General features: G+C 41.7%; 1 protein-coding gene across 1 annotated transcript in view; it reads right to left on the bottom strand.

Moving 5' to 3' along the window:
- LOC122815569 (protein mono-ADP-ribosyltransferase PARP12-like) overlaps positions 1 to 13,819 on the bottom strand; it is a 1,409,919-nt gene extending 1,396,100 nt beyond the window's left edge. The window contains exon 1 of the mRNA XM_044088175.1: positions 13,200 to 13,819. Coding sequence (XP_043944110.1) covers positions 13,200 to 13,489 — 290 coding nt within the window. The 5' untranslated portion in view covers positions 13,490 to 13,819. The remainder of the gene's footprint in view (positions 1 to 13,199) is intronic.
- Between the last annotated feature and the right edge of the window lie 661 nt (positions 13,820 to 14,480).

Here is a 14,480-nt window from a genome sequence, read left to right as displayed (position 1 = left end):
TCTACTCCTCCTCAAAACAGGAGTAGTTTACTGGGTCTGGATTATTGTTTAATTTAGGCTATTGATCCTTCCTGTAAGGTAGCTTCTAGTAAAAGAAAGAGGACTACATCCTTTCCTAAAGGGATTCAAGATTCTGAATCAGGATAGGAGGACGAAGGGACAGATATGGGTTTTCTCCACAGATTTCTGATTCATACTCAAAGGAGATCTCACTTTGTTATATCCTACAGCTCAGAAGGGGTTCTCTTTCTCTAAAACTATTTTTTAGAATGTGTCAGTGTTTTCAGCAGGAGAACACGGAGGTTTCTCAGATCCTCAGAAACTACAATGAGATGCTACAAAAGGAATTTCCTGAACTACACCCATTCTTCCAGTTTTGTCTGCCTTGGAGGATGTCTGTGTTACTGCCTGCAAGCTTCCTGAAAGTTATCAGTCTGCCCTTAAAAAGACAGCTAGGATGTCTAAGTTTTTATACACTCTTCCCAAACCTGATCCAGCAGCTATAGCTTTAGTTACTCCTTCTGCTGCAAAACGCTTAGTTATTCCAATCCTACAATTCTGATAAGGATGAAGAAGGGGAAAAATTGTATACTTCTGCAACTTTAATGTCCAGAATTTTGAATTGTCAGATTCGTATGTCAAGGTTTATCCTGACAAGTTGTGAAAGTATGAGAAATGTTTTGTCTTCAGTTCCTTCTTGTGAGGAAAAAACCTGCTTTAAATAACTTAATTTATTCTACAGTTCAAGTCACTACTCATATACTATATGTGTATATAACTGTTAATACTTCGAGGGCTACAGTCACCTGTACTGTTTTAGGAGTTTTACATGGTTGCATCCTCAAAACCTTCCAGATGACATTAAAAATGAGATTTTAAAGTCTCCTTTGGATAGAGATTTAGTTTTTGGCCTCTCTGCTGCAGAAGTAATCAAAGGTTATGATGAAAGGAGTAAGCTGTACAGGGAAACTCTAAGATTTGTCAGCCCTCCTTTTCCAGGGACTCTAACATCATCTAGTTCTGGTAAGAAACAAAACAAACAGTCTGAACAAAATGCAGGTAAACTGACATACAGGAAGAAATAGCAAGGGGGTTCCAAGAGAATTCTGTTAATTCCCAAAACCAAGGACAGTTCAATAAGTCAGAATGACTAAACAGACTTTGTTCCCCCTTCCCACCCTGGCACCTCTTTTGTCTTCCAGAAAGTCTGAATCTCCACTTATCGCTTGGGCAACAGATAGTTTCAGACAACTGGATTCTAAAGAGCATTCATCAAGGTTACAGATGGCAAGGGGGGAAATTCTTCCTTTCCAGGGAGTAATTCCTCATCCTCCAGACCAGACTCCTTTATTTCTACCTGTCCTTCATCACGTCCTGTTCTAGGCAGAGATAGATCAAGGTAAAATGGGGCCCTAAGCAGGGGAACGGACCAACCTGCCACCCCCCCCCCCACCCACAGCCACTCCAGTGTCCCATTACTTGTCTCTCTCTCTCCCCCCCCAGTTACCATAAACACTGCTGAAAACTGTCAGCATGCATACTATTTTCTCTTTACTTTTGAAACAAAGGCAGAGATATGGATTTAATTTAAAACTTTTAATTTAATTATCTTTTGGCCAACTTAGCCCACTAAGCTAAGTGCATCTTTTCAGGGTAGACTCTTCTTGATATTTATACTATTTGGGAAAATTTGGCCTGGGCATTGAGGAACTTCCCCCTAGACTTTTTGATAGCTGAGGAGGATGTAAAAGATCTCACATCAACTACCATTAACGCAGACAGATATTTTCTCAGTTTAACATCTCACACAAAGAACGACACATTCAGGAGTGCAACACTCCCCCCTTTAAAGTGCACTGCATAATCAGCAATCCAGCTACATGGTATGGGAGCAGAAACCACAACATTCTGCACCAAAGGCAAGTATTCCACTGATATTAACACTGCTTTCAAATTCTATAGCACAAACACTAATAGTCATTTTCTAAACTTGGCATGAGCAACAGGAAATTTCTCTTCCCTTGAAACTCACATTCATCAAAAATACACAAACTCATATTAATCGAAAATGCAAGCAGTAAAACAAAATGTATGAACCGATAAAAATTACCCACTTCCAATCAACTCTGACAAGTAAGTGAGCAGCATGGTAGTTGGTGTACAGGATTAAAGCTCTTGTCACCAGTAGCTAAGGTACAATGTTTGAGCTTGAGTAAGCTAATTAACTAATCAATCTACCATCCCTAACTAGGGCATTTTACTTACAAACACAAATACTCCTGAAGGAAGGAAAGGAGGGATTGTATTTCAGTCTAGTGCGTCCAAAGGGATGGTAGGAATTAATCATCTCCCAGTCTACTGCATGTGCGAAATGGAAGTTCTAAAGCAGCTCTCCGGTTCACACATTTGAGAGATGGACGTAATTCCATGTTGCTGCAAATGTACACAAGATGTAGAGTGTGTATGGAAATTCAGGTGTTTAAATCCTGTGTTGCTATGTGTGTGTACAATGCACACATATGATGTATAGTGTGTCCTAAAAAGAAGAAATGTATGTTTTTAAGTTGTTTACTTTTAATTAAAAATGATATGTTGTGGCAGGCCCTAGCCAGCGGGCCCTAGGCAACTGCCTAGGTCTCTTACTGCTGGATCTAGCAATGGTCTCAGAGAGCGATAGAACCATACCCCCTTCCCAGGTGGGAAAGGGGTTTTATTCAAGGATGTTTTTAGTACAAAAGAAAGAAAGAAAATGCTTGAAGACCAGTTCTGGATCTTTCTTTCCTAAACATGTTTGTCATACTGTCCAAGTTCAAAATGTCACTTCACACTGTGTTCCACTTTTTCCACATTCAAGTTTCCTGGTAACACTATATTTAAAAGATGCTTATCATCACAACCATATTCACCCACCTTTCATGCATTTCTTAAGGTTTTGTGTGCCTGAATCACATTATCAGTTCTGGGCCTTACCCTTTGAAGTAGCCACTGCAACAAGAGTGTTTTCAAAGTTTCTAGCTCGAGTCATAGCTCATTGCAGGCTACAAGGTATCCACATTTTTTGCATACCGAATTAACTTGCTTATCTCTGTAGAGTCTTTTTTCAAAGTGTTAGGAATCTCTCTCTTGGGTTAAAGATCTACTACACTAGCTGGAATTCCAAGAGAACATTCAAAAGTCTTTCTTGACTCCTTCTCACAGGATTGTTTTTCTGAAATGTTAACTAGAAACTACAGTTCAAAGAACTTTCTTTCAAAGGAAAAAAAATAAGTCTGTATCTAGATGTATTTTTAGGGTTTTCAGCTCAGACACCCCAACACCTATCACCTTCAACTGACTGCTTTGATGATAGGATCTTAATTCCTTTTAGGCACCTCTTTACAAAGAACATGCAGCAGGTACTAATGGAAGCAAGAATACCTACTACTGAAAACTCGTACATTAGCAAATGGAAAAGGTTTTCTCTGTTGTGCCAACAACTTAACTAATATCCATGAAAGGGTAGTTGTTCTCTGGTTTTACAGCATTTGAGTGAGTTACTATCCTATTGCCTTTGTAAACCCTCTGTCAAAGTTCATTTACCGGCTATTCAGCATGTCTGTCCATGGATTCTTTTCTTTAATACTAAATTACTGGACACTGTAATAGATGGCAACCTTACATTTGATCTTCACGTTCTTCAAACAATTAAAAAGACCCACCAGAAACTTTGCTTCCTTTACAGAGCCACAAAGTGCACCTTACAGACCCAGTAAGAAAAACCTTAGCCTCATCCTGTTTGCTTCCACTCTCTTATATACCTTACCTAGCCTTACAAATCAAAGCTCTACACTAAAATTCAAACTAGCCTCCTGTTACAACAAAATAGCCAAATTTGCTACAAGTGCTACACACTGAACCCACCATGGCCAAGCTTTAAAACAGCTAAAGTGGCTAGATCTTAACTTCTTAACATCCTCTCAGCTAGTTACAACATACAGGCTGATATATTATCCTGAAAAATGACCAGCATTAAAAATATTACTACTGCCTTACACCCTACAAGAGGCCTCCATTCTAGTGATACTAGTGCTTAGGAGAAATGTAAGGCAAATAATTCATCAAGGGACTCTCTAGTCTCCTGTTACATCTCCAAACTCTGGAACACCTTCCTTACACAAATAAAAATGACAAACTCTGAAGCTATAAAATCCAGCTCAAACAATAACTTACCCAGTCCTGGTCATACTCATCTTCATCAGCAGTTTGAGACCCCTAGTGAAAGCGTAAACTTCTTACCTATCCCTAAATTTTCCCTCTCCTGCACGTGAATCAATACACCACTCTTTGCACCCACCTGAAACGCAACTTATCTTTTTCTAACAGTGCCCCATCCTCTGCTCTACCCACTCATGCATTCACTATTTACCTAAGTTATAAACCTTCCAGATACACCAATTACAAGCAGGCAGCCTAGACAGAACTAATACTATATCCTGCTCTCAGTCATATGCTGTTACTACTATCCTCCTATTTAATATTAATATCTCCTCTCCTAAATAACTGTATAACTTACTTCTCAACTATATTCTTCATTATATCTCTAACTCTTTACTAACCTTTCTTACTGAAATGTATGAACACAGCTTCTTTACAGCAATATTCTCCTTTCTACAGTTTAAATCCATTTACTTCATGCAAGAATTCAGAGCTACCAGAGCTGTATAGACCAGTACATATTGATGCAAATACCTTAATTTATACATACTGGCCTTGTAACTAAAAGTTTCTATGACATGTAACTGTTGTTTTTTTCTGAGAAATGTTTGAAATTTACTTGTTAATATAAATGAATTGTGATGGAGCTTTTCTCCATGGGCTGCCTCTGAAAATGGGCTCTGCGCAGTTGGGCATTCCGAGTTAAAGAAAAATGCTTTAATACTGCTACACACTCAAATGTCCTACATTGCACCGCAATTGAATTGTTTTTAGTGCAGTTTTAGCTGCTTTTAAATATAAAAAAAAATTCTAGATTTTAAGCTTGTTTCCTGCCTTTCCTGTAACTGTTCTAGTCCAGATACAGACTTCCTGTATCCAGGGGTGTTTGTAAGCTTCTGAGCCCCCAAGCCTTTCTGTGTTGGAGAGAAGTCTTCTAGCTTACCGGTGGGAGTGGTAAGCACTAGGTAGCCTATCTACCACAAGAGGAGTGTTTTCTGGCCCAGAAATTGCAGTATATTGGCTGTTTGGGCAGTTTTCCATCCCTTTCAACTTTCTGGTTTAAAAGCCCACGTTTGCACCCCCCCCCTTTCCTGTAACTAGTCTAGTCCAGATACAGATCTGCTATATCCAGGAGTGTATATAAGCTTCCGAGCCCACCAAGCCTTTCTGTGTTGGAGGGAAGCCTTCTAGCTTATCAGTGGGAGTGGTAAGCACTAGGTAGTCTATCTACCACAGAAAGAGTGGTTTTTGGTCCAGAAATTGTAGTTTATTGCTGTTCGGGCAGTTTTTCCATCTCTTTCAACTTTCTGGTTTAAAAGCCTGCATTTCCACTCATTTCCCACCTTTTCTGTAACTTGTCTAGTCCAGATACAGTTTTGCTGTATCCAGGACTGTTTGTAAGCTTCTGAACAGTGTCAAAGTGTGCACTTCAATTTTTCCCTTAGATCTACTAGTTCTCTCCTCTCCTGCACTTTTACTAGCTTATTAATCTAGCACTTTACCAGACTTCTTGTAGCAATTATTGTAGCACACAAAAGTGCTACTAGCACTAAACGTTCTACAAGGAAATAGCTCCAGTACTTCTTATTAATGCCCACCCCTCCAGGCATGTCTAAAGGTCAGTTCCCTGTGCTTTCTCCTTTTAACCTGGTGAACCTGTGCATCCTGAGGCAATGCAGTAACTGCCACATGTACACTGACAACCCCCTCCTCTTACCTCCCAACACTCAGATTTGTGAGAAATGCACTTATATATCCAAATTGGAAGCCACGCACTCTCAAGACAAGACCAGAATAGCTGGTCAAGAGGAGAAAGTCAACACTTCCACCACACCACATGGAACATATAGCCCTCCAGAACACACACCAGCACTGGCTTCACATAAAAACACAAACCACACACCCACCTTTGTGGAGGCTCTCAATAAAAATCTACCCAAACAGCAGAGACCTCCAAGGCAGAAACGCATTTGACTACCACAACACAACACTAATCATGAGATACACAACTCTCCTAAACCGTGTGCCACTCAACCAAAGCCCCGAAGGCAAAACAGCATGCCCAACACACTAGTCATAGGTAACTCGATAGTGAGGCACACAGATGTCCCATTCACTAGGCTGAATAAGGAGAAAGTAACAGTCAGCTGCCTGTCAGGCGCTAGGATCTGCCACATAACGCATGCACTCAGGTCCCTCAACAACAGGTACAAATATGACTGTCATTGTACATGTGGGTGTAAATGACCTGAGACATGCCTCCCTGGACTACATGAAAAGAGACATGCAGGAGCTCTCGGATTATGTAGCCCAGGTGGGTATGACCCTAACACTGAGCAGCATCCTACCATCACCCAGAATTATACCACAGTACAAGCAGAAAATGATCAATTTCAACAATTGGCTAAGTTTCTGGTGTCATTCTAAGAGGATCCAGTATCTGTCTGCCTGGGATGACATGATTGACAGACCTCGATTCTTTGACAGACATGGCCTGCATCTGTCACCTCTGGGCTTCCGGATACTGGCCAAGACTCTTGCCACCCTTATAGTGCCTTTTTAGGCGGCGTTCCTAAGAGCAAATTACCACTGTAACAGCTACAAACAAATGCAATCTGAGGGTCATGCTGCTCAATGCTAGAAGTCTAAATCTCAAAATGCACTCACTCGAAGCACTCCTTAAAATGGAGAACATCGACATTTGTGCCGTAACAGAGACCTGGTTCAAGGCAGCAGGAAGCACCCCTGCACTACCAGGCTATAACTCATTCCACACCTTTCGACCCCAGAACTTGGACCGAAGCTCCAAAGGCAGTGGTGTTTCATGCATAAAGGATGCCCACACCTCCAGATTGGTAGCCCAACATAACGCATCTGAGATACGTCAGGTACAGCTAACACTGGGTAAGACAGTGATTCAGGTCATAGCCTGCTATAGGTCCCCAACCATGTCCCAAGACTTACACTCCATGTTCCTAAGCACCCTGGAGAATATTAAGGTCCAACCTAACACTCTCATACTGGGAGACTTCAACTACCCCTCCATTAACTGGGAAAACTACTCAAGTACCAATACACTTGCCCAGCGTTTCCTGGAATTCATTAATTCCAATGCCTTGGACCAGCTCGTTCTTACCCCCACTAGAGGTTACTAACATGGGTGACCGTTGCTCTACACCAATAGTCAACTCCTCCCTGGCTAAATCCGACCACAAACTAATCACCTTGGAAATCCACATCCCCACACCCCCGAAAAGGTAACCACCATGAAAAACTTCTCCAAAGCTAACTTTGGGCTCCTAAAAACAGAGGTGGCTAACTTCACGGCACCCATGCAAATGGAGATCAGTTACATGACCACAGAATCATACACCGATGCACTGTTCGAACATGTACACAAATGCATGGATCTTGCCATACTCAACAGAACCAAGATGCTCTTCTCCAAAAAAAGGAAGCCAAGCTAGTGGTCTCCTGCCATAAACAAACTCTACAACAGAAGGAGGAAACTGATGCAGAATAAGGTGAAGTCCCAAGATTGGAAAAATTCCCTTATCAGACTCAACAAAAAGTTGAGATCCCTCATCAAATCCTCTAAAGCTAGGTATGAAAACAGAATTGCAGTAGACAGTAAAGACAACCACAAGGCCTTCTATAGTTATGTAAAGAATCTCAATGGCAATACCCAGATATGCTCTGAGCTACAGCACAATGGTACCTCCTATACTGAGCCAACAGATATTGCCAATATACTGGCCAACAGATTAAGTGCCAACTTTACCCCTCTCTTCCCCAAGGGACCTGCCACAATACCAGTAGACTGCAAGGCACCCAGTATTACTGCTGCACAGGACCTGACACTATTCCTGGCTGTGTTCTACATGAACTACAGAGTGAAATGGCACCTCACCCGATGTTTGCCCTGTTCAATCACAGCCTCACCTCAGGCTTTGTCCCTACCGAATGGCGCACTGCTATAGTCATCCCTCTCCACAAAGGAGGAGTGACTACAGACTCTGGGAATATCACCCCATTAGCCTGACGTGTCTGATATGCAAAGCTATGGAAAGCATCATCATGGACCTAATAAACAAGGATATAGGGAATCTCCAAACTCTGGATCCCATAAAGTTTGATTCTGTGAAAGGGTGCCTGCTCAACCTGGTCAACTTCTTTGAGTCAGTCACCAGAGCTGTGAATGAAGGCAAGGTGGCTCATATAGCCTACCTTGATCTGGCCAAGGCCTTTGACACCATTCCCCACTCAGGAATCATAGAAAAAAACTCACTAAGCTATGCATCAAACCCTACATCACTAGGTGGGTTGCAAAATGACTCACAGGTAGAACCCACAGTGTGAAAGCAGCTGACTCCAAGTCAGACTGATGACCAGTCACGAGTGGAGTCCCACAAGGTTCGGTCCTGGGTACTCTCCTGTTTGGTATCTACTTCTCTGAAGTCCAGGCCAACATGAAGGGACTCAGCTGGACAAAGTTCGCAGATGATAGCAAGCTGGGCACTATTATTAACTCCCCAAGTGATGTTGACATCCTACAGAAAGGCCTCACTGAGACCAACAACTGATGTCAGAACCATGGCCTTAAGCTCAATGCCAAAAAATGTGTCATCCCCTTTGGAAAAACCCGGTTCCTATGAATTACCACATCAATGGTAGTCCACTGAACACAGAAGGCGTTATAAGAGATCTAGGAACACAGGTTGACAGCAACCTCTCTTTTGACCACCACATTGCCACTGTGGTCAGAAAGTCCTTCTACGTGGGACATCTCATTACTAAGGGTTTTGCAACCAGGAAGAAAGAGGTCATTGTCTCCCTCTACTCTTCCCTCATTAGGCCAATCATTGAGAACAATGTCCCATTTGGCGTGTACCTCACTAAACACCTGCAACAACTGGAGAGGCCGCAAAAGTACCTCACAAAGAGGATCTTAGGCCTTAAACATTTGTTCTATATGGACAGACTAAAAAAACTCCAACTATTCTCTGTCTCATATCACCTACTTAGAGGCAATCTCTGTTTGACTTACAAAGCCATGTCAGACCCAGTTCTGTTAGAAATGCTACATATAAAGAAATCCCAATCCCTCCACACCACACACTCCAGAGACCTCAACCTCATTACCACAATCAACAGAACATGCTGGAGGGACAGGTTCATAACCCTGAGACTGCCCATGCTATGGAATAGACTTCACATACATGTCAAGCAGAGCACCTCACTGGCTCTCTTCAAGAGAAATCTTGATGAGTGGATGGGAAATAGCAAATTCACCCCAGGGTCACTCTAGTGGCTTTACTCGACAGAGGCACTGGGAACTAAGGTCGGGTGGCACGATGCCAGGAGACTATGAAACTGCTACTAGAAAATCATATTTGAGAACCCATTACGGGCCGAGATGCCTCTGATTCATCATTGTGAGTTATCTGCTGGCCTTTCCTATTCTTCTATTAAGCTTCACCAGTCAGCCATTCCTATTTCAGGTACTTTTCTGTTATCGGGGCAACAGCTGTAATAAGCACTTGGAGTCACAGCTTCTGTCCAAGTTGCGGTCAGTAGTGAAATAACCACATTTTCCTTTAAGTATATGGGCCCAGGTTTCAACAGCCTATTTGTATGATTCAAAGTGAAATCCCCTTAACTGTCACCAAAATCAATATCGTGCACGCCTCCAGCACAGTGTTACCTTCTGTTGTGTACATGCAGCTTTGTGCTTCTACAAAATGAACATAAACTGCATCGGTTCAAGCCAGTCCATGACAGTATTGTTAGGAAAATGTTTTATTTTCAGGCTCCAAGCTCTCATTATCAGGTTCTAAGATTTTTTTTAATTTTTTTTAGCTAAAATCTGATTAAAATAGGCTTTCTTATTTTAGCATGCAGTATCATATAGCAAATGACAAGGTAACAATTTACAAACATTCCAGGTTCATCAGTGCCTCCTTGTTTATTTTATTTTATTTCAGAAAGTGTTTATTTTACTTCCTTATCTCTCACGGCAATCCCAAGCACAACAAGTGCACTGCATACCCCATCGCGTCCAATCCACTGCAGAATCAATGTGTTACTTGCAGATGTTTAGCTATGATCTCAAAGCCTGCACGTTAGAGCTGTTGCCCCAATAATGGAAAAGTACCCTGTTTCACTACCATTGGATTTCACCCCTTTCTACACTGCTATCTGTTAAAAACAATTTTTGAAAGAGGTTTTACGTACGTGACCACCTCTTAAGTGACTGGCTCCTTCCTGGGATCTGAATTTTGTTGTTAGAAAAACTTGCACTGTCTCCTTTTGAACCTATTCAGGAGGTGGATTTGAAATTATCTTGGGAAACAGTCTTATTAATTGCTCTGACCTCTGTAAGGCATGTATCTGAGTTTTCAAGTCTTAACAGTCACCTATCCTTGTCTCGTTTTTCAAAGGAATAGGGATTCATGGAAAACCTCCATAAAGCCTAAAGAGGTGTCAGAATTCACATTTAACTAGTCCATTAACCTCCTGGTGTTCTTTCTTGAGCCTACAACTAAGGGTGAATGGATTTCCCCATACTTTACATGTTCATAAGCAATTTAGATGCTATCTTAGAGCCAGATCCTTCCAGATGGCTGACTAGCTGTTTATTTACTATGAAAGTAAGATAAAGGGACAAGCAGTTTCCAAGCATACCATTTTGAGACAGTTGTCCCAAGCTTTTACTTTTTGTTATTCCCTCCATATACACTCACTTCTAGACATAGTCCAGGCTCATTCTACTCAGGCTCTGGCTACTTCCTTGGCATTTCGCAAAGGGAGGGACTCTAAAAACATACTGCAGGCTACTTGGTCATTGGTTCACACTTTTACTAAGCATTACAGTCTCCTACTCTAGATCTGTAGTAGGCTTTGCTGAAGTTGTTCTTCAAGGGTTCCTGGATTCCGACCCACATCATTCCTTCTCTAAGCTTTGGCAATCATCCCATACAGCTTAGGCCACTGCAACAGTGATCTATCTGAACACTGACCGTTACAGTAAGAGATCAGTGCTGCAGTAGCCATTCCCACCCCCCTGACCTCCTAGAATTGCATTGCTTTTGATGTAGTGTGCTGTTTTACTTTCTCCAGAAAATGATACTGAGGTCTGATAACTCAGAATTCCTTTTTCAGGGGCTAGAAAGCTTTGGCGATGCAGCTGCCTTTTATTTCAAATGCTTGACATAGACAGCTATAGAGCATGAAGATTGCCCTAAAAAGCTTTCTGAAGCAAGCCAATGGGCAGGGGGTAGGGTTACCACCTGCCCCTCTTTGTGCAGGTCAGTCCCTGTTTGGGCAGTAGCATTCTGCAAAAAAAAATACAATATGGCATTGGCAAATGTCCTGAGATTTTAATGCAAAAAATATTTCCCAAGTTTTCTTTAATAGTTGCAAAAAACAATTATTTGATATCTGAAATACCTACATGTTATATGAAACAGCACAAGCAACTCAAATGCTGCAAGAAAAAGTCTTTATTTTGGCAAAAAAAAGTGAAGTTCTGTCCTTTGCACTGGACGTGGGTATGGTTTGAGGTTTGTCCTGCATAATTCTATGTTTCTACAAAAAAAAATGCCTCGTCTGGGCATTTGAATGGGTAGCGACCGCAGGGAAGATGCTTGGCAGGATGTCCTATGCAGCCTATGCTACTGCAAAAGTGATCTACTGGAAAATTAGCTGCTATGGCAATGACAAGAGAGCATTTGCACAACTCTGCTTCAACATTCTTGTGCTGGAGGGTTGAGAGCTATGCCCAAAGGACAGAGCAGAGGAGCACCCTGCAATTAAAGTGCTATGCTATTATTTTTCTCCACCTTTGTAACAGCAGAAAAGACGGAACCCCAACACACGATTATGATAATTGGACTCTTCATATGCTGCTGGTGCTACCTTGTTGAGACAACATAATTGTTTTATTTTGATGGAAATAAATGTGTAGTACAAATGTGATTTCCGTTTTTAGTGTTGTAAATTGTTTACGATTTTAATTATTCCTTATTAGTGATCTCACTGACTTTTTTGTAATAGTAATGAACGCGGTGGGCTTTGCGCGGGGAACGAACTGAAATGGGCAAGGTTTGTTTTTTCCAATCCACGGCGGTGGTGCAGCCTTTGGCGTCGTCACCTCACAACAAGAAGTTCTATTGTTCGATTCTTGGCTGGAGCGCCTTCTGTGTGCAGTCTGCATGTCCTCCCCGCGTTCGAGTGACGCTAAAGACATGCAGGTAGATGTGAGCGTGAGCTCTGGCTGGCAACTCGGCACCATAAAAATCCACTGCCAGTCATGAGTGGACCGAAGTTCCGCTGTGGCGACCCCTAACCTGGAAAAGCCGAAAGACATTTACTACGCTTTTATTTTCTATTGATCTGGTATTAAGAGATTACAGATCTTACAAACGGCCATCGTTATTACGTGCACTCCAACCCCTGTATTTGCAGTTGCTTGGTAACGCTCGTTTTGTCCCTCCCATTAGTTTTGCAGAAAACAAAAACATACTGTCTAGCATGCTTCATATTAATTTTTCGTATGTTCTTCACAAAATTTGTGGTTTTCTGGCAAATCGTTGAGGACGGACGTTATTAAAGAATGACAGTTGCGTTTCAGACATCATATCCTTCAAAAAATGCATGTTAACACAGCACATAAAGTTAACAGGATTTAAGAATAACTGGTAAAACCTGTCCCTATTTTCTAGGCCCCCCCCCCCCCCCGATTTATTTTACGCTTTGTTCAGATTTCCTGTGCTAAGCGCGTAAGAGGTATGATCTCTAGTATCCTACACACATCTGCTGCGGCCCTAAAGATGAATGTAAAAACTGACGTTTACAGCGTGTCTACTACCAGAGAACACAGAGAATCCCCAAAACACTTTGTGCCCCACCAAATCATCTACAGAGAAAACAATATCTAAATTGTTGACAGTTAATGGAAAAAAATAATTGTTCAAAAAAGTGATGTTGAAATACATCTCACTTACCCTTTAGATCTGCAGGATCGGTAAATAAAATATTTACACAAGTGCAGCTGTTCACACACTCCATCGCACTCGCCTTTAGGGTATAGTTCACACAGCTTAAGGGCAGTTGTAGCAAAAACCCTCTTCTTATCTGCAGGATAATTAGCTATTACAAAATGGTCTTTATTCTCCAATACCTGCCTAAGCAGCAAGTCGGGAACCTTTGTGAGTTTGTGGATTTCGTCATACTCCAAAAATCCTGACTGAGAAGAACAAATAAGCTTAGTGATGTAAGCAAGTAACTCTGCCATTTCACAGATATCTTTTTGATTTATTTTTACCCTACCACAACAACACAGATGCAAGCAATTTGAGAAACGAAACTAAGCAGTACTGCAACTTTCTGTGTTTGCGTCCCTGAAAGTTGCGGAAATAAATTCCTGATTGGTTAGGGCCGTCAGGCACGCAAGTACTACAGTCTTAAACCCTTTGGCACAGTGGCACCAGATGTTTTAACCATTCATTATCATTATTATGCATCCATGTCCTTACATTCACCGCTGCATTAGTGGACGCCTGACATCCAGCCAGTCTACTAAGCCTACTATTGATTTAAGGCACATTGAATTTAACCCAAATTCTCCTCGGGTAGGTCATAAAGATGAATTTCAGGTGTATTATCCTCAGAACTTCTTTGCTGCCAGTCCGAATGCTTCTTTCAACAGTCGGCCTGTTTGCCTACATCTGTTTTCTGCTAGTTTGAATGCTTTTTCGTTGTCCAGTGAATGCTTAAATCCGAGCCGCTGCAGATAAGTATCCAGATTTTTGTGTGTGCGCTGTTTGGGGGTTACTGTTATCCAGGAAGGGTAAATGCCAGTGAGGGATAGCTCAAAACCATTCAGGGACAAATTAAAAAAAAAAAAAAAACAGGGACATTTTCAAGATATTAGTGCTGTTAACTAGAGACACAGCTAAAATCTGAGTCAAAATCAGGGACAGTTGAAAGGTATATTGTCAGGGGAGACAGATTTCCCGTAAACGCCACCACGATCTGTCTTTTTTTTTTTTTTGCCTAGGAGCTTCTCATGACCATATGTCTTTATTCGATTTGTCAAGGGTTTTTCCCAAAAACCCTTTGTAGTAGGCTTTCTTCCCTTTCCCTGTTTCTTGAGAACCAGCATCTTAAGCTTCTCACTAAAGGTACCATGGCAGGAACTTCCCGGCCCGAGGGGTCAGCCATTAGGATAGAAGGTGAAGAAGATAGGACTGGAATCTTCCACTTTCCAGACTCTGCTGGGTGTT

The sequence above is a fragment of the Protopterus annectens genome, chromosome 11.part0 (assembly GCF_019279795.1).
Source record: "Protopterus annectens isolate FY-2018-M chromosome 11.part0, PAN1.0, whole genome shotgun sequence".
In the NCBI taxonomy this organism is placed as follows: Eukaryota; Metazoa; Chordata; order Ceratodontiformes; family Protopteridae; genus Protopterus; species Protopterus annectens.
This window is presented reverse-complemented; position numbering and strand designations above follow the sequence as displayed.